At 38.3% G+C, this 21256-nt stretch overlaps 1 protein-coding gene across 9 annotated transcripts in view; it reads right to left on the bottom strand.

Moving 5' to 3' along the window:
* Positions 1-21256, bottom strand: part of KIF21A (kinesin family member 21A) — an 83191-nt gene that overhangs the window by 8147 nt on the left and 53788 nt on the right. For 2 of the 9 annotated variants that reach the window (XM_042872308.1, XM_042872311.1), the window contains 12 exons: positions 20516-20669; positions 19933-20133; positions 18509-18610; positions 17760-17925; positions 17233-17253; positions 13740-13800; positions 13466-13520; positions 11690-11907; positions 7565-7675; positions 6815-6943; positions 5180-5218; positions 3039-3175 (listed from right to left, as the gene is read on the bottom strand). In XM_042872308.1, the coding sequence (XP_042728242.1) occupies positions 3039-3175; positions 5180-5218; positions 6815-6943; positions 7565-7675; positions 11690-11907; positions 13466-13520; positions 13740-13800; positions 17233-17253; positions 17760-17925; positions 18509-18610; positions 19933-20133; positions 20516-20669 (1394 nt within the window). The remainder of the gene's footprint in view (positions 1-3038; positions 3176-5179; positions 5219-6814; positions 6944-7564; positions 7676-11689; positions 11908-13465; positions 13521-13739; positions 13801-17232; positions 17254-17759; positions 17926-18508; positions 18611-19932; positions 20134-20515; positions 20670-21256) is intronic. The other 7 variants (XM_042872310.1, XM_042872316.1, XM_042872309.1 and 4 more) reach the window with 5 other exon arrangements.

Below are 21256 nucleotides of genomic sequence, written 5' to 3'. Positions count from 1 at the left end.
CAATATTTTAAAAACAAAATTCCTTCCCAAGGAAAGAGTGGAAGAAGAAATTTGGAGGCTGTCAGGTTTGGATGATTGACAACTATCAAGAAAATCACCCAATTTTACATGTACAAATTCTTCATCAAGATCATAGTTCAGGAAGAAATGTATGCTTCAGGTTGAAGGAGGGCTGACAGACACAATGAGTATAAAGGCAAAAAGCAACACAAACTATTCGGTGCAGTAGTTGCCTCTGAAAATTCCATCATAAGTGCTCTAGTCATAGGCTTCCTTCAGTAGCAATGCAATTTAAACACTGCAAACTTTTGTGTGCTAAAACCCCAAACACGTAGAAGTTTAAGAATTTTGCAACATGAATACAGTCCACACCTGAAATCCTCCTTGTTCCACCAGAACAGAACCACTCTCTATTTTCAGAAGTACATTTTTAACTGGAATAAATATTGGGAGCATGAAGAGCAAACTTCATGTGTCAGCAGTTGTGACAACAGCAGGAAGAAGGTAAGCATGAGAAGCTAGCATATGACAAGAAAGCAAATATTTACAACATCTGCAAGCATTCCTGTGTTAAAAATATACATATATTAAAGCCTTTCCTCTTTTGTAGCCACTAAATTTGAAATCTCAGTACAGATCAAGCGAGCAGCATTTGGAGAAGCTGAAAATAATTCATCTTCTTGCATTTGTATACAGTCACAAAATGCTCAAACCTTGGCTAAAAACTTTGAAGGCCAAAAGTTTGCCAACTGTGTCTTGGTATTCTTAATACACAGGCAGTAGAGTAGCTAGAAACCACATCTAAATGTTAGCAGTGGAAGATCTACTCAGATGGTGCTGTCTGTGTTAATACAGGAATAAACAAGGATGCTCTGAAGTTTCAGAATTTATATGTTTCAGAGAAGGAGAGTCTGTTGGAGCCATTAACTTCTTTACAGCCACCACTGCAAATTATCTGATCTTTTGTGGTCAAGAATAACACTGGATTATTATACAGGCTTTATTTGGGAGAACAGGAGTCTCCAAGAGTTTCATGCATGATTGCAAACCTAAGTCCTTTGATGTACCTGTCTCATATGAAAAAGCCCAGAAAAAGAATACAAAAACAAACACTCCTCAATATCACCTAAAAAGTTATGTAAAATAATTATTGAGGTCTGGTTATGCTCCCTTTAAACCAATCTGAGTGAATGGTGAGTCACCAAAAAAACAGGAGGGAAATGTTTTCTTCCAAAATACTATTCCCACCACCTTGAAGAGTTTATAGATTGTTCCACCCAGTAGGAAATGTAGTGACTACTAAAATGTATCCCATCCCATAACAGCTATACAACTTTTACAGACCAAAGGGGACAGTGGGACAGTTAATGAGATGCAAACGGTAAGTAGAAAATAGCCTAGCTTTGCAGGTTTAATCTGTTTGAACTCTTTAGGCAGGACAGCCAAAGAATCACAGAATGGCCAGGGTTGGAATGGACCTCAAGGACCATGAATCTCCAACTCCCTGCCACATGCAGGGCCACCATCCTCCACATTTAATACTAGACCAGGCTGCCCAGGGCCCCATCCAACCTGGCCTTGAACACCTCCAGGGATGGAGGTGTTCCACAGCCTCTCTGGGCAGCCTGTTCCAGCACCTCACTACTCTCTCTGTAAGGAACTTCTCCCTGACATCCAACCTAAATCTTCTCTCCCTCAACTTAAAACCATTTCCCCTTGTTCTGCTGTTAAGATATGCTAATTCCTACCTCTACTACTACAAAGTCTTAGACACTGTCTCCCATAGTATTCTCCTGGAGAAGCTGGCAGCCTATGGCTTGTACACATACTCTCTTCACTGGGTGAAGAACTGGCTGGATGGCCAGGCCCAGAGAGTGGTAATGAATGGAGTTAAATCCAGCTGACAACTTGCCACGAGTGGTGTTCCCCAGGGGTCAGGGCTGGGGCCTGCCCTCTTCAATATCTTTATTGATGACCTTGATGAGGGCATTGAGTGCACCCTCACCAAGTTTGCAGATGACAACAAACTGGCAGGAAGTGTCGATCTGGGGATAGGGAGGCCCTACAGAGTGACCTGGACAGGCTGGATCACTGGGCTGAGGCCAATGGGATGAAGTTCAAGAAGTGCACATGCCAGATCCCACACTTTGGCCACAACAACCCCATACAATGCTGGGGCAGAGTGGCTGGAAGATTGCGTAGAGGAAATGGACCTGGGGGTGTTGGTTGGCGTTCATACTCAGGACTGGTGAGGTCACATCTCAACATGTTCAGTTTTGGGCCTTTCATTACATTGAGGGATCTGGAGCACAGGTCTTACGAGGAGCAGCTGAGGGACCTGGGATTGTTCAGTCTGTAGAGGAGGAGGCACAGGAGTGACCTTACTGCACTCTGCAACTTCTTGAAGGAAGGCTGTGGTGAGGTGGGAGTCGGCCTCTTCTCCCCTGTAACTAGCAATGGAAATAAAGGGAATGGCTTCAAGTTGCCCCAAGGGAGATTAAGGTCAGACATTAGGAAATATTTCTTCTCTGAGAGGGTGGTCAGGCACTGGAACAGACTGCCCTGGGAGGTAATGGAGTCACCAACCCTGGAGGTACTCAAGAAACATCTAGATGTAGTGGTGAGGGACATGGTTTAGTAGCAAATACTGGTGATAGATATACAGTTGGACAGGATGATCTTAGAGGTCTTTTCCAACCACGGTGATTCTACAATTCTATTCTATAATTCTACAGCCCGAGGCTATTACTTTGCATTGCACATCATGTAAGCACCTGTTACCATATCATTCAACTAGTATTAATGTTGTTTTTGAGAGTTACTTTTTCCACTACAAATAAATAGCTAAATACTAAACAGTAAAACTGAAAACCTGTACATAATTGCAGTAAATCTTTCTTCAGCTTATGTTGCATTATAGGCACTCACAATTTTCCACTGCATTCACTGCAGTAAGCACAAATTGGGTATTTCACAATAACCAAAGATGAAAAAGCAGCCTGCACATGCACCACAGATATACAAAAAAGTTGCCTAACCTTTAGATCCAGTGAAGAGAAGGTCATCTGTTGCATCTACACAAAGCACAGGCTTGGCATGTCCTTCAGCTGTGTAGATACACTGCAGTGGGGAAGTTCGGATGCATTTTGAAGCAGGAAATGGGTTGATTATCCCCCTAAAGAAAAAAAAAAAAAGGAAGTGTGAGATGGGCATAGTAATAGACAAATCAAGTAACTAACTTTTCCCCTACATTTTGGTAAATTTCATTTTCTTACAAGTAAGGGTAGAACAACTGAATGCCTTTCATAAACTATTTAAAAATTTTTACTATTTAGCTTTAACAAGTGTCAACATTGGGCTAAAGGAAATCACATACCAAAAAAAAAAAAAAAAAGAAATAAAGAGGCAAGATGCTGAGTGCTGGGTACATGCAAGATACTGAAAGCTACTGGATTCATTGGAACAGCCATAACACTGCAAATTGCAGAAAGACAACTTAGTCCAAATAGCATGCCTGAAAAATGTAGTCAGTGTAATGTACACAGCCAATTCCAAACTCAGAAGCCATCTGGCATTAGCTTCCTTCTACAGGTAAGCTTGGAGAATTGCTGACTTGTGCATCCGAGTAAGGGCCTCTGCTGCACCTTGTACCCACTGCCAAACTTCAGTGGCTAGAAGAGAGCATGGTGGGAGTACAGATACCCCCAAAGGAATCTTTCCATGTCATTTGTAGCTAACTCCGTAGTGGTACAAAAAGGCTGTAACCCAGCCAGAAAAAAAAAGAAAAGAAAAATCAAATGATTTATCACCAAATAATAATTACTAGCAGTCTAAAATCCCATGCACACTACTGCATGTACTGTACATGTACTGTACTGTACAGAGGGAACCCATCGATTTCTGTGAAGTGCAGAAAAGCCTTCCTCGTTGGCCCTAGTAATGGCCACAAACATGCAACAGAATGCTGTGACCTGACCAGCTCACAGTTAGGACTCACTGCCGCGCTTGGCTGGGGACTGTATTCATAATTACAAGAAATAGCCATGATGTCAAAAAACCATCATCTTTAGGAAAATGTAAAAAGTAGTAATAACAATCATAATAGTGATCCGCAGAAGGTTGCTACAGGAAGGAAGAAGCCTCTACTGCTATGAACCAATTTTGTGGCAATTAGCTTGTTTATCTGGTACAGTCTTAGAAATTATGATTTTACTGCATCGTTATTGCACAGCACATCTTTATTCACAGAATTCCTAACTTCTGCATTTTGGGCTAAGAAGTTCGTACTCCAATATGCCCCTTTTTACTGTGTTTTCAAGAATTATAGAATAGGTAGTTTACTTTCTTTTTATTACTACTGTTTTAGGTCTCCATGCTCTTATTATCTGACACTATACAGAACTAACATTTTTTCTCTGTAATATTCTCCAGCGGATCATGTTGCTCTAGACTAAGAGTTATTCCTACTGCTGCTCTCATCCACTGTTTCCCTTGAACATGAGGGAAAAAATACATGTCCCAAAGCTGTTTATCTATCTGTGTGCAGTGTTGTGAAATCTGCAGACAAAACATGCTGCAGATGCTCCTATGACTAGACAAAGCTACCATCACATTATTGTTAGCCCTCTGACCGCCTTTCTGTTGATGAAATCCAATTTTTCACTGAGTGCCAACATTCTAAGCCACAGTTTAGCCACACAGAACACGAGCAGAGACATTTCTTTAATCTCTGGAACAACTATGCTTCCTATCAGAAAGACATGGTAGAACTTATTCACTTTTATTTGCATTAGAATTTAATCCCTAGTGACCAAAGCATACAACTGAACAAGGAGGAATTAAATAGAGAGACATCAAGAAAACAAGAGAACATTTTCTCTTTTTCAAAAAAAGTAGACAGAGAGAATATGTCTGGGGAAAGTTGTACACCCTCCTTCATTTAAAACAAAATGATAAAAACACTTGACATGCTCAAGGAGAAAAAAAAAAGAAGGGGGTGGGGGAGCAGGGAAGACATGCTGGACCAAAATTTCAAATTTTTAACCCTCTGACAAAAGCAAAAAAAAAAAATTTATGGTGCACAAGCTCAGGAAAATTCATGCAGCAAAATGAAATTTCCTAAGAACTGGAATAACTTCAGTGAGAGATGCCAGGAAAACAGAAAAGAGAAAGAGAGTACCTGTGTACCTCCGACAGAGAGGAATCACTTTCATCAGACCTACAATCAACAGTGGTGGAATTGTAAGGAGAAAGAATATAGGTATCAGCAGCAAAGTAAAGCCTCCATACAAGAAGAACAAACAACAGCATGGCCAATTCAGAAGAGCAATGCAAGCTCACTTACAGTAGGCAGCATTGCTCAAGATATGCCATAAACTCATGATAATATTAGGGAAAATAGGAAGAAGTCACAAAAAAATCTACGAAAGTAATTTACTGCCCAGAGAGCTATCTCAAACCAAGAAGCTGAGTAAGGCCTGCTAAGCCTTCTTTTTTCCCCAACTTTTTCCTACAAAAGTAAAGACAACAAAGTAAAAGGGGAAGATGGGAACAAAATTTAACCTCTGCAATATAATTACTAATGTAAGTAGGAAAAGGGAAAAAAAAAAAAAAAATTGATCAATGCCTGTTAAGTGTAGAAGAAGCATCCAAAATGTTATTCTGGAAAATATATATGTATTAAACATACTGATAGTCCCCTGAAACAGGAACAGCAATTTGCAAATTATTCTTATTTCAAAATACTTTACCTCTCCTTTTCGAAAAGGGTTTAAAAATAAAAATAGACACAAAACACACAAAAAGAAAAGAACAAACATTTGCAACGTCCTAACATTTCCTTCATTTCTAACTCAAATCAGATTCAGCAGTTTCCATTTTATTTCAAAGCCAGTTTAGAGAAAATGAAAGAAGTTAAGTGGGAGTTAGCAATAAGATAATGCAGCTAAGATACAGAAGTTAGAAGCACAGTTAAGCTACTGGAAGCCTTGTAAGCTACTGCTTAGTATTCGATGACTCTGCAGACCACTGAAAAAGAGCAAAGTATTATGAAAGAGAAAACAAATAGCATAGAGAGACCTGCTTTCTGTCTTACTATAGTCCAAGCTAGAGGTTTATTCTGAGTATAAGTTGCAGTCCATAACAGCTGCAGGGCACTATTATCAGTAGTGAAACCTGCAGTAAAGATTCTGTTCAACTCAAGGCTGCTGCAATTTGGACTACAGCCTCTGCAGAAACAGATGCTTAAGATGGTAGGAAACTGAGCTTTACTCCTTTTAACCAGGGGATCAACACCACCTGCTCCTCCAGACCACCCCAGAATGTTAGTCTGTTCAATAATTTGGATAATCCCTAAACAACTGTGTTCTAGATATTTCAGTACTCCACCATCCAGAGTACTATTGTGACAGTGCTCCGAGCTGGAATAACTGGAAACCTGGCAAAAGTGTAATTTCCTGCATTGTTAACTAAATCCTACTTTCAAGTGCAAACACACACAAAAACACGTATCTAAGTATTCTACTTCTCTTTTCTGTCACATCTGAAAGCTTTAAAACTACAAGTACCAGACATAACCTAGAGGAAACAAGGTTCAGCAGGAAATTGCTTTTCTTGAATTTTTTTCTGCACTTTCATGAAAGTTTTGAGTATTCTACTTGAAAATAAAAAAAAAAAAGTACATAAAAACAGGAGAAGCATCTCCTCCTGTTTTGTAGGAGATGAAAGGCGGAATATCTAACAGATACTACACTGGTAACTCGAGTGTGCTCTGCAGTTCCCTGGTTGGGGGCTGAGGCTTCCCTCAGTGACTTACTTATCCTGCTGAACTGATGTGTTTCCCTGAGAAACAGTAAGACGACTAAAAACATTCATTTCATTACGGGGCCGGCTTGGTGGGGAAGTAGGAGGTGACAGACTAGCCTCTGGGGTTCCAGAATCTGAGCTACAAGAAAAAAAGAACATCTTCTTTAACAGATTGTGAATGGTTAGAGAGCTTAAATGCAACATGCCTCACAATGTTAGATCCTTTTTTTTTTTTTTTTTTTTAAGAAAAATAAATAAAATTATAACGCTTGGTACAGATGTTTCACAAAGAAGGCAATAAACTTAAGAATAAACTGCTGCAGATTGCAAGGTGGCAAAATGTTCAAAGATTACTTGCTAACAGTGGAAGCTCCATGTAGGAAAAAAAGAATAATCACATACGTAAAATGGAAAAGTGCTAACATAACTGCAGTTTCTTGGAGAAACTGATATCTTCCCTTTAGTAAAAATACAATAAATCATTTGCAAATGCTCCAAAGGACGTTTTCTCAGAGCTCTGGCCCAGAGTTACTCATGTATAGAAAGATACTCTGGGAGAAAATGAACAACACACACACAAAAAAAGCAAACACACACACACACACACACACACACACAGACATTGAACAATAAAAATGTTATTGCCAACAATAAAAAACTGCCCTAAAATTAAAGAAACAGAAAATACAGATTTATTTTTCAAGAACACATATCCATAGTTTAAATTATTTCACAGAAAGAAAATTTTAAAGATTCTTACAGTTTTTGATCTTTTGCCTTTGTCTTTTCCATTGTTTTCTCAAATGTTTTTCTCTTGGCTAAAGGTGAAGGTTCAGATATCTTCTTCTCTGACAAAGATGGCTGTCTAGAACTAAAGACAGAGGAATCATTACTTTACTTTACTTTTGACAAAATTGCTTTTCCTGTATTAACTGTCATTTTTTCACTCAGAAGCAAGTAATTACTGCCGCTCCTGAGACTACTGAGTCTATATTTGCTCTCACATTTTAATACAAAAAATATACCAAATTTATTAACCTTCACAGCTCATTGACGTATCAAGAGAAGATACTGAAAACAAACAGTAGATCTACTAATTCAATAATAAAAGAAACTGACTAAAAAAAAAAAAGATAACGGTAGCTGGAGCATGTATTTCAAATTCAGATCACAGAGAAGACAGAAGGTCTGAGATCTAAAATGGACACAAAGAACAGAGAAATCATAATGGCTCTTACGAATGAATTAAACTGTTAACTAAGATATTCAAGAAGAGATACTAAACTCACCATCAGTAAGGGGAAAAAAAAGATATTTTCCATAGTGAGTCTGACCATTACGACACTTTTTTCCTACCCTCTCCTCCCTTCTTCATTTGTCTCTCTAGCTCTTTCTGCAAAATAATTCCAGTCACTGTGGTCTTCATCTCAACATTCACTCCCCATTAAAAACAGCAAATGATCAAGTGTGCAGTACTAACATTAGCATTCAAGTGTCATCATTTCACCACAAATGAAAAACAGGATCTGGAAGGTCTCCACTCCTGTTTCTCACCAGCTGGGCAAACAGAAAAGCCATATGTGCTTTGACTTATGCTTTCCTAGTGTGCTTAGAGGTTGTTTTTACCAATATAATGACCAGAAATTATTACTAAAAGGAAGAAAGCAATTCTGTGGATTATGAAGGTGCTTTTGTGCCATAAAATGTTATTAAGCAGACGAAATCAAGTGGGCAGGCAACCATCTTGACATAGTTAACAGCATCATTGCTCCACAGATCCAAATCTACTTATCTGCAACTTCTCCATGAGAAAAGCTATGCCAGTTTCCCTTGAAAGGGAATATAAAATGTGCCATATAAAATCCATCCACTGGTGTGCAAGGTAACAATTTAAAATGGAAAGCATAACCAAGAACAACTTCTTGACCAAACTGTCCTGATCGATGACTTGTACGCTGAACACAAGCACCCATAACAAGAAGAATGTCCCACCTCTGGGGCCTAGTGCCATGAACTGCATGCAGACCCTACTGTCTCCAGCTACAAACAAACAGGGCCTTCACAAGGCAGGTGAATGGAGAGCAGAAGCAGTAACTTCTACAGTTTTGCATATAAGACCAGCAGTTAAAGAGCATAAACAAGAAGGATAGATAGGTTCAATCCACTCCATGTTACTTACCTCCAAGCATATTCTGCAAAGGACACAAATGAAGGGACAGAACACACTCTCTTCCCTCTTTTTATGTCAGACCAGTATGTATTTAAGAATGAAGAAGTTCTGAGTCACAAGGAAGTCCCATGATCAGCCCAATAGACAGATTTTTCAGCAAGGATGAAGAATTTGAGCTAGTCTTTCCTGGTTTGGTTGCCTACACATATCCTGCGTAGTTGCTAGAATAAAAAAGCCTCACCATAGGCAGAGCACAGACTCCTCTACCTCACACCACTGTGTTACATAGTCAGGCATAGAGCCAGCTCTCTCTTGCTTACTTTCCACATGTCCCTTGAGTCTTCCACCTCTGGCTCCAAAGAAGGTGTAAAGAGTATGATTATATCAAGAATCCACTTTGAAAACCTGGAAATGCAGGTATCATAGAAATGGAGTGCTCTTACCAGAGTGAGCTTCCTAAGTACAGGTGTAAGAACAAAATACCCCAGATCAGGTGCATCTCTATTGATGACCTGAATGAAAAAGTGCAAGACACACATCTAATTATAGGTTTTCAGCATCCTTTAGGACTTCCATCATATCAGAGACATCTGAACAGAGCTGGAAAATCTGACACAAGACCTACAGGAGACCACTCTGCTCTGCAGAGGCTGCTGAGATTAAGTAGGAGTATCAAAGGACAAAGAACCAGCTGTGCCTGTAAACAGAACTCCAAACAAACTGACTGTTGGACTCAGCATTAGCCATGGACATTCAGGTCCAGGTCTTGGAATCATCACAGAACTAAGGAAATAGTGGGGTTTCCACAGCAACGTTTGTGCGTAAGCACACACTTAACTTTACATCTCAGCATAAAATTACTGTTACTTCCAGAGAATGCATATTTTGGATTACTTTTATTACTCCCACATCTCAGAATGCCAATTAAGTGACACAAGGAAGTTAAAGCTCACTGCAGGTAAGATTACATTCTGCTTCAGAATGTAGTTTATTACAATAGCTGTGAGTACCACATAGCTCAAATGGGAAGGCCAGGTGGCTCACAAAGACAGCCTTTCTTCAAAAATGACCTGCAAAAGCAGACATGCTGTAGAAAGTATACTGAGCTCTAGTTGTTAAAAAAAAAAAAAAAAAAAAAAAAAAAGAGAGAGAAAAAGAAAAAAATAAGAGGAAAAAAGAAAAAGAAAAAAGCCAGAAAAACACCCTTTCACTTACAGCAAAGACATCACTATAGGCCAGGCTGATTGTGGCAATTTTGAGCAATAAGAAAACACAAGAAGTGAGGCCTGCTGCTGACTGAACTGATTTACTGACAACTATATAATGCTCACAGAATACAGTTGTGTAGAAAAATTCTGTTTTGCTACATGCTAGATGACTTTCACAAAGCGGATGGAGCTAGGCAAAAGTTGCTATTACCTGAGTCCTGGTTGTCAGGCCACAAAACTTGATGTTTTAAATCTTGAAGCTTCAACAATCTCTAGTGAACTCAGCCTAACAGCTAAAATATGTGGGTTTCCCCACATATCCTAACCCTCCCCAAGAGCATTATTTTCAAGCATATTCAACATGTAAAATGCACTGAAGGCATCAGCATGGGTTAATAATTGCTGTCAGCAGTGTTTTATGGTTCAGTTTTATGTTTTTATGGTTGCCACTTCAAGCACATGCCAGAAACACACAGTAGAAATAACACAAAATTGCAAGTGTACATCAGATGGAAACCACCGTAAAAATATTATGCAGATAGGACAGGTGAATAGTGAAAGATGCCTAATTCCAGCATTTGTGACATGAAGATGGCTATGGGGTATGGTTTTTCCATATCACTGAATACAACATGTGCAATTAGTTTACACAAGAGCTCATGGAACACATGAGCTAGTATCTAACAATACAGGTCTCTAGCATCTCTAGCAGTGAATGGCCAATAATCACCAGTAATATCACAAGATATAAAAAGAACACTAAGAGCAAATGAAATAAAATACATTGGAGTACATGAGACACAACTACTGGCCTCATAATAAAAAGGATGAAAACAAAATTTGTAGTTTAATTTGGTATCAAGTAATAATTTCAATTAGTAAAACTGTTCTGCTGATAAGCACAGTCTGTAACTAGAAAGGATTTTTGAGGATTCCTAGTATTAACTGTGTCTGTATCAGCTTTACATTAATTGAGCACGCAAGTGTAAAGATTTCTTCAGGTTAAGCATGGTCTGCATGAAGTCTCCCACAAAGATTTTACCTGACAGCTGAGACCACACTCAGATACTATTGGTACACTGCTCCATTTTTTCTTGTTGCCAGTTATTTGTTTTGGTTTGGATTGGGTTCGATCTCCCTGCTGTTCTAAGCATATTCTTGCTGCACCTCAAGAAAGCAAATTTCCCAGGGCACTAGTGAAACAAAGTATCTGAGGTACTAGATGGATTTTTTCCCCAAGGCAATTTAGAAACAAGGCAATGATTATTTCACTACGACAAAACAAGAGAAGTTTGGATCTCCTGTAAGCAGCACATTATTTTCAACAGTGTGTTTCCAATGTCTAGAGTGGTGACGGCAGAAAAGAAGGAAAGGTTTTGTCAGTATTATTTAGTAAGCTTCAAGTGTATTAACCTACCTTGTAAAGTTAAAATAATAGATTAGAAGAAATGGGCAACATGCATTTTTAAAAAGCAAAGAACAATTAGTACAGCATGGCCAAACTTACATGCTGCCTATCTTAGAAGGTAAGCCAGATGGTGGGGGAATAAACTCTCTGTCCCTAGCAGAAGTATCATTTGTATCAGCAGTCATCCCACTTTCTTGGGTTTCTGCAGCAGATGCAAGAAGGCCAGGCAAAGTTGATTCTGCAGCACTAATGTCAGAGACTAAATCACTGCTATCTGCATACAGCAATTCCATCTGTGTAGTGGTCCTCCGGCGGGCCTGGAGACAAACAAAAACCAAGTTGCGACTTAATCATGATCTAGAATGTTTCAACAGTGCTACATTTAAGATTATCACTAGCTTGTAAATGGCATTCTCCTCAAATCACTTGGCAGCTTCCTTTAGAAACTAAATTAGGAAGCTCATCTGTACTCCAATGATTTCAGAGAAGGTAAGTCAAATTCAACACTGAAAAACATTGACTTGACAACTGTTTGAAAGGATGTCCTCGGAAACTAACTACAAGCATCTATTACTCCCTAAGATTTATCCAAATGAAATGTTTTAAAGCAGAGGAGTAACGCAAAGTGTGAATTTAAATAACTACAATTACAACGATGTCTTACAATGATGCTTCCGATGTAAAAGTAGCTGCTACTTGGCTTAAACTACTTCTAAATTGACATAAGCTGAGATGAATTAAGATTCTCTCAGCATTTCAACAGTTAGGAAACAGCAGAAAGCCTCACAGAGGAGCCAAGCTCTGTGCAACAATCATTCTTAGAGAACTGGTCGTGCATGTTAGGAGTTTAGTTGCTGCAAATTTAAAATCTATTCCTTAAGGAAAGCAACGCCTCTGGGAAAGACAAAAGCCCAGTGTGAACACAGCCCTCACAAAAATGACATGTTTACTTCATGCCAACATTTTCAGATCAAACTCCTTCAGTTTACCTACCCAAAGAGCTGCGCAGCCAAATAACACTATCAGTGTTATCTGTTATAACAGCCAACTTAGATACAGTCCTCCAGAGTCAACTGCAGATCAAAGCATAGAGGCTAGAACTTCTACTTCCATTTGCTTTATGCTCCTGTGACCACAGCAGCAAATCACAAACAGTACACATTTCTAGTTCCCACTGCCATTAATATTAAACTGCAGCCAACCTACCTGTAATGATAACTTTAATTTAGAACCTGAAGGTCAAACTTTATCTTATAAGCTCCTTAAATTCCTATGACCGCAGAAGCAAATTTTAAAAAAAAGCTTTCTGTTTCCACTGACATTAATATTAAACAGCAGCCTCGTTAATTGTAGAATCATAGAATATTCTGAGTTGGAAGAGATCCATAAGGATCCTCAAGTCCAACACCTTGCTCCACACAGCACCATCCAAACTTCAAACTTTATGTGTCTGAGAGTGTTGTCCAAACACTCCCTGAGCTCTGGCAGCCTGGGGCCTTGTGCAGCCTGTTCTACGCCCAGCTATCCCCAGTGACGAATCTTTTCCTAATCCCCAACTTCAACATACCCCGACCTCTACCCTTCATGATGTCAATTAATACTAAACTGCAAATCTACTCAGTTTGGAATGCTATTAAATTTATGAAAATATCTGTTCTGTAAGTATGAAAATTCAGCCACAAGATACTGAAAAACAATGTATTTTTATTATTACTTCACAGAGTATTACACACAAAACACACTACATAAAAATCATACAAGCATTATCTCAGTTCACCTTCTCTTTGTCTTTGCTCACTTATGACTCTAGAGCAAAGTAATAGCATCCTTCAGAAGATGCATTTAAGTATGAATTCTAATTATTCTACAGTATACCTTGCTTTTGGGTTTGACTTCACCACAAAGCTTCAAAAGATCCGAAGATAATGCACTAAACAAAAAATTGCAACACAATTAGTAAGAAAATAGTTAACTTTTTAGAATGCATATTTTAATTTAACATTTCTTTCCATTGAATTGATAGGCAAACTGAAAGGAAAACACATCACAGGTATCTTCTGATGAATATGTAATATGTGTTACAAAAAGAAGAAAGGACAGTAATTTTTTTAGAACCAGACCCAGTTAGCTGTTAACAAAGATCACTCACCTTCCTTCTGTCCCAGGGCTATGCAATGGAGCATCCTCATCAGTACTATCTTCCAAATTTTCTAGAAAAATTCCAAAATAATATTGTTAGCCTGTCCAACTACAAAAGGATATTCGGGCTTTGCATACTATGCAAAACAATTCAGACAACACTGAATGCAGATGATCAGCATATGAAAGGTAGGGATTTACAAATATTCTTCACTATTTGCTAATCAGTTCTCATGAAATTTTCCTGGTTTTCTCTATTTTTTTCTGTAACCTTTTCACTGATAAGTTGTCCTGAGTTCTTTCACACAGCCTAAAGAAATCATAGACCTTGGCATACTGTGCTGGATGTGGTCCTCTATTCATCATAGCAGAGCAACATGGATGACAGAGAAAGAGAAATAAACTGTAGAATGAAATCTGGAAGAAAGAAAGAGGACAAAGCAAAAGACATTATCTGCAAGACGTGCAAGAGAAGATGCAAATCAATGGACAGTGAGGATCTCTGTTCTGACTCCTTTTTCATAATCATCTTGCTCCAATACTGCATCAAATGTGTTACAGTGAAAGAAATAATGAATTTTTTACTAGCAAGTGAGATGAGGCTCAGATCAGTTTATACAGAATTGCAATATCAGCCTGACAAGAAACAAGCACTTCATTAGTACATAAGCATCTAGGTTTCAAAACAGGATGACCACCACGTAATACTGTAGAACTGTTTCTAAAAAATACTGATTGTTGAAGCTAACTGCACAAAGTTCTTCAGTATAAAATGATCCTGAAGAAAAATGGAGACATAAAGCTGTTCACAACAGACAAACCCAGCATGCACGTCACACCCTGTAATGCTATCAAACATCAGATCGATGCATGTCTGCATGCAAATGGTGCAAAACATTAAGCTAAGAGGATCAGTCCAGGTCATATGTACAACAATTCCAAATTGCTGAGAAAACAAATTTTCTTACTTGCATGTTAGCATAATAATACATTCTATGCATAGTTTAAAGATACAGATATTAAATTCCTGCAAGTTCCATATTTTTGAACATAATCATGAAACGTTAGGGATTAAATAATACTCTCACAACTTTCTTCTAAATCTCTTCTTTATTGTTTGAGTACTTTAAGATTATTTAAATATCTCTGCCAGAAAGTAAATAACTTCCATAATACAGAGAACCAACATATTTAGTACCCATATTAAAATAAGTGTGACCACCAATTTTTAATTCGTGTTGTAATTCATGAACCTAAATTTAAAATATGGAATTTAAGTATGTTTTGGAGAAATTGGGGGAAAGATAAATAGTCTCCAGCTGAACTGTCCAAAGAAATAAAGAAAGGGAAAATGCTGCCTTCTTGCCCATGCTACTTCTAAAAAATGTTTCCTGGAAAAGTCGTGACCTTCCCATAAAGGGCTTGTGATCAACTCTGCTGTACCTGCGAAAAGTAGAGAGAGCAATATGGCCACAAAAGATGGGATTCTACTTGTGGATTCCCACTAACATGCCCTGACATGCTACATAAATATTTTTCTGGAGTTTATTTGCAGTGGATCACAGGAAGCCTGTGAGAGGCCCCAGGTAGAAAACAGCACAAAGAACCAACAAAAAGGGACAGAAGAGCAAGATTCCACAAGAAGTCCTGAGCAAGAGGAGATAAAAAGAAACAAGCCATTGAAGGCAGTACTGCTTATGAGGAGCAGGAGATATAACTGTTAATAAACCAGTGATCAAAGACCAGTGGAGAGCTTTTCTGATGACTTCATGACGAGGTCTTCATCCTCACACAAAGAAAAATGAACAGTGCCAGAACAGTGCAGCAAGCCAGCAATTTAATCCAAAGGAGATGACATCTGAGCTGCTCTTTCAGGATCTGCACCTACAAAACTCTTAGTCACAACCAGACACAACCAGATGTCATGGGTGGGAAGGTGCTTCAGAAAGGAGTGACTTCAAGACTCAACTTTGTGGTCACATTAACGTCTCAATAGGTGTTAAGAGTTCATCCACACACAAAGTAGGTGTGCATAAGAAGCCTGGTCTGAAGATAAAAACCTGAGCCTGTGATGTAATTTGATGCAGACTGAAACCTTTTCTTCAGTCTACACTTGAGCACAGGTACACAACTACACTGGAGAAATGCAGGAGTTCCCCAAGCCAAGTGGGTTTCAAACTGCTAAAAACATACAGACTGCAGAGCTGCAAAAAGGCATCGAAGGCAAGAGCAGCTGATGACCAGGACTCTGAAGGTACAGTTACTGCCTGGGATGGAGCTCAGTACTGCCCCTGAGCTTCCAGGCAGCCTTGCAGCCAGTGTGCCGTGCCCCAGCCATGCAGCTGGCAGTCCCAGCCTTGAAGCCTCTCTTCAGTACTTTCTGAACTTCCTCCAGCTAAAAAGGTCTACCTACGAGTGATCTACAAAATACAGACTACCAAAAGCGCAAATTTCAGTGTGGACTAAGGTTAGTATGGCATATTCAGTTTAGATACACTCACAGTGAAGCTTCCTTCCTATTAAGTGTTAACGCAGTCCTGATTGACGTGTGTTTTAAAAGCCCCAATTCAGGCTTTCAGAGTATTAAAAAGCTTCTTTAACACACATATTTCCCAAAAATTTTTACAACAGCGCTACTGTTTCAATGCATTTAACAAAATTATTTTCAAAAGGTTGCTCTAGATGCCTCTAACAAGTCCCATCTAGAGCTAAAAGGAAATGCAAACATCCTGGCTAGAGAAGCTTTGTTTTCACTCCAACAGGGGTGAACAGGCACACACATGCACATGTATACAGTACAGAGGCTATTTTAGACAAACTACATCACTAATAACCACTGGTGCATCTGAAGAAATACTCAGCAAATGCAGCAGCATGCCCTGGCCTGTTTATCAGGTGTCACCTGCCAGGGCACTGCACAGCTATAACTGCTCTCACCAGCTCTGGCAATAATCTATACACTTTAAGACAAAGTCTGGTATATATGATATATTCCTGGATAGCTTCATGGGCTTAGAAGGAACAGATGATATAAAACAAACTGTTACTGACATCAGGAATATTTGAGGTTTCAAACATAGCCAATTTCGTGACCAGGAGTCACAGGAGAGAAGGAAATGTATGCCATTTACTTGAAAACTGTTTAGAAGCAACAAGAGATTAATCTCCCCAAAATTAGTGGTCAGAAACTAAATCCAATTGAAAAAGTGAGGTATCTGGATTCTGTAAATTATTTACATTACAAAGTAATTTGTCTACAAAAAATGAACTGCATTTATGAATTATTTCTTTTTCCTCAGTCAAAATCATGTCTAACAAAGATAATGTGAGGCTAAAGGTCGTTTCAGAAAGGAAGAAATGTTCATTAAGCTCATAATAAATGAGTACATTTACAGCATGCAAACTTCACACACACACGAATTCTAAGATATACCAGTTAGTGAACATGAATGAATTAGTAATTCATGCAGCTGTACAGTACACAGAAAGCTAGACATACTTACCCAGTGGTATGCTATCTAGGTCTGTGCAATAACAAGGAAACAAAAGCAACACTCCAATCAAAACATATCCAGTTATAAAGAGAAATAAAACAAAAGTACCCAAATGTACCCTATTCTTTTCCTTACTACTATCTCACAAGAAGTAGAATAGATGCCGTAGCAGACATATGATGCCACTTTGAAAATGACTAACAAATGATTGAACAGAATTACGTTTAGAATTTCACATTCAAAAATTAAAATCATATGAAACTGTAAAAGCAGTCTTTTATAAAAGTAATAAGTGAAATACTTGAATTTTAAAGCCTCAGTAATAAAAAGCTTCTGAATTTCCTACATTTCACTGCTGAGTGGATATACTTACACATGACATACGTGCATATCAATTGTGAAATAATTAAAAATTTAATACATTAAAATACAGCATCTATTCAGAAAGGAAACAACCTAGAATGCCCAGTACAGCATGCATGAGAGGCAAACGTGACATGCAGCTAACTATTTGGAATATAAGATGACAAAACTACCTTGCAGAGCATGACCCAGTAAAGCGTCAAGTTCGGGATTCAACTCAGCTTTCTCTTTTAGCATATGAAACAGCAGCTGGTTTTGAGTAGCACTAGTAATTTCTGTCTGCTTAAGGCGCCCCTCAAGAACTTTAATCTGAGCTTCTTTCTGAGCTGCTTGGAGCCCCTAAGAGAGAAAATAAGCATGTGGTTCACGTGTACATTGTCATAAAGTGCCAAATACTCACTATGAAAACATTACTTCCCAAAGTTCTATGAAAAGCCCATCTTGCTCTACTCAAAAGCCCAAGTCTGACCAAAGCACGCCATGAAATGTTATCCTATCTTGAAACTAATTTTTAAAATGGATCTTATTTTCAAGAAAGTTGCTGTGCCAGTCTTATTAAAAAAAAAAACAAACAAACAAACAAACAAAAAAAACCCACAACCACTGAGCACTATCTCAGAGCTTGTTAAAAAAAACATGGAAACAATTCGATTACTAATTACCTCATAGTGTTCCTACAACAGCACTAGTTTTTCATAGAGTGAAGTGGACTCTTCTGGGGATTGAAAAACAGGTAACAGCTTGAAGGGTACAAAGGATCTCAAGGGCCTCCACTCTGAGCCAGTGCAACTCATTAGTGCTGACCTGCTTTGCTTTGTGTTTACTTTCTATAGTCATAAATTCAAATTAGCCAACCTTTACCAACTCAGCTCATGATACATGGAATAGTTCTGATGCACACACGTTTCACAATCTGCATTACCTTATTGATACCCATTGTGAGGAAGTGATCAAGCAAATATCGGGCTTCTGTCAAAGTGCAAGCATTTATCACTGCTGTTACATCCAAGGTCTCTCCTTCTTCCTACATATGCAGCAATAAAACCATCAGGTTTGGGAAAAAAATAAAGGTTTTTTTGTAACAATACCATAATCACAGAAAACAGAAACAGTAAGAGAATGTTGCAACATTCCCTCAGGTACCTCTACACCATGCCACACAGTTTCATCCTGGTGTGTGTGTGTGTTTTCTTCCAAACTATCCCAAAACTACCCATGGTACAGATTCCACATCCTTCCAACTCTCTTGCAATGCTTCATTTCTTTCCTATCAGAATGCTCTTCTATGCTCTAGCCTCTAACTCAGAGCCCTTCTTCCTGCAGACTACACTATTCACAGTGCATACAGAAATAAGTGTGTTTCTTTAATCTCTGCAGCCTTTGTATATTTGAAGATCTCTCCCACTATTCTTTTCATCATTTTTCTGATTACTCTCAGTTAGTATTAAGTGCTCTGGAACCCTTAGGAATAATCGTTTGTGTTCACTACCGTTTTATTGTTAGTTTAAAGTCCAGTAACCTCGCACCATGCTGTCCAAAATTCAAGGAACCCTGATGCGATTAAAACAGTAAAAGCTGCTGGCAATGTACAATGCATTAAGGCACAACTTAGCCCAGTGTGGCACAGGGAGAACTCAGAAACTGCTATATAAAAAAAAAGAGTTGGTGTTACTGTTTAGACTTCATACCATCATGCATTGAGAGATCTAAAAGACTGTTTGGTGTGTTCTTCATGCTGGATCATGTACAGTGAGATGCATATGAAGTTTTCACGCATGAATTTCACTGTTTTTGATAACACACAACTTTCTACATCAATCATAGCAGCAATTTAATGGGAAACTGTCTGTCTAAAGTCTATCTCAAGCAGCTTTTCCTGAAAAGCCTCCTTGATTACAGATAGCAACTGTTCCATAATTGAAAATTTATAAAAATGCAATAGGTAATAAAAAGAATTTACAGAGGTGATGACATACAAAATTGCTTACGTATATTTGAAGCATACAAAAACAATACAACAAAATAGAAGTATATCAACAGCTGCAGAAAGAGAACACAACCTGATAACCCTTGATTCCAATAACTCAATTTGGCACCAGGAGAATAGAAAGCATCAGTTTTGATGTTTAAGCACTTTGCAGTATTTAACTTTCATTACAACATTAAGCCCAAGATTCATATCTCAAAGTCCAGTTGTATAAACAGCCTTCACTCCAGACTTCACTTATTCCTAGTTCCTAATTCAATAACCACAGAATGAAAATAAAATTCATTTCTTACTTAAAGCACATTTTCAAGGCTGCTTCTCTTCCGCCTTTCCATTATTTAAATTAATATTTGACCTACCTTTGCTTCTTCCATTTGCATAATATTTGCTTGGCAGTCAGAAATGCTGTCATTAATGTAGTCTATATTTGCAGTTAGTGATTCCATTTCTTCATTTATGTTCTGGACATTTCTATCTGCTTCACTGCCACCCCCATCCCTGATGAGCTTCTCCCTTTTCTTTGAAAGCTTCTCTCTTCTTCTTGTAAGTTCTTCACGTTGCTACTTTCCCCAAAGACAAAACATTACATAGAAAATAATTAGTAAACACTTAAGGCACTGAAGTATACCTTCTTCATGTTTTCCTTTCCTTTTTAAAATTTAACTAACATGTCATTATTTCTACAGGAAGAAAGAAATTCCACACTTAAGTATATTAATATATTTACACATTAGCCCATTATGGCTTCTATTCCTTGCTAAGCACAGAAATCCTATCGTCCAAAAGTGCACAGAAGTTAAAAGTTTCTTCATTGACAGCAAGGGATTCCAAGTCGCTGCTTATGCTGGCATCACAGCAACACATTCACCACAAACACAAACAAAGCACTCTCTTTACAGTCAATATGGCCACGCAGATCATAGTCCATAGCAGCTCACCCACCGTAAGTAACCTATTCATATCTGCCTCCATATTGGAAATGGTCATCCTCTGCATAATGATATCAGTGACTCTGCGTTCAAGTAGCTGCCACTTCATCCTGGCTGCCCTTGAGGAGTAAACTCTGCTAGTCACTGCTTTCCGCTGGTATTTCTTCCTGTGGTAAATTCAGGAGAAACATACATCTGAGGCTGAAGTAGTTCAGATTTGAACGTGGAAACAATCAGGCCAGAATACTTTTAATGGATAACTTAAAAATACTTTGCAAAATTTCCTGCAATTTGTCATTGCACTAGACACCTACCTGCACTCCCCCACCAAATTCTACTATATTCTAGTACATAGCATTTGAAAAAAGGAACCAAACCCTGGCATCTTACATGATGCACAACTGAAATAAAATGACATCTAAGAATCACTCCCTGTTTAACAAGGAAACGTACTTGAAACTGCAGTGGAAAATCACCAGTATATATATCAGTATATATTAAACAATGTTTTGCAACAAGATTGTATTTGAATTAAATGGACCAATAAGGATATTTCTTTAAAAATAGATTAACTGGATTTTGAAATTTTAGTACAATTTATCCTTTAATGTTGTTTTATGTTATTCCACACTTCAGCTCATAAAATTGAAATTACATTTGATAATGATAAAAAAATCCATTCTATGAGCATTACCTGACTATAGTTTGAGAAATGCCAACAACTGAAATAAGTGTCATCACAAGAATATCTGCT

Source organism: Lagopus leucura, unplaced genomic scaffold, assembly GCF_019238085.1.
Source record: "Lagopus leucura isolate 7727_CA_CO unplaced genomic scaffold, USGS_WTPT01 Super-Scaffold_100008, whole genome shotgun sequence".
In the NCBI taxonomy this organism is placed as follows: Eukaryota; Metazoa; Chordata; class Aves; order Galliformes; family Phasianidae; genus Lagopus; species Lagopus leucura.
Note: the sequence above shows the minus strand (reverse complement) of the source record. Positions and strands in the feature narration are given on the sequence as shown.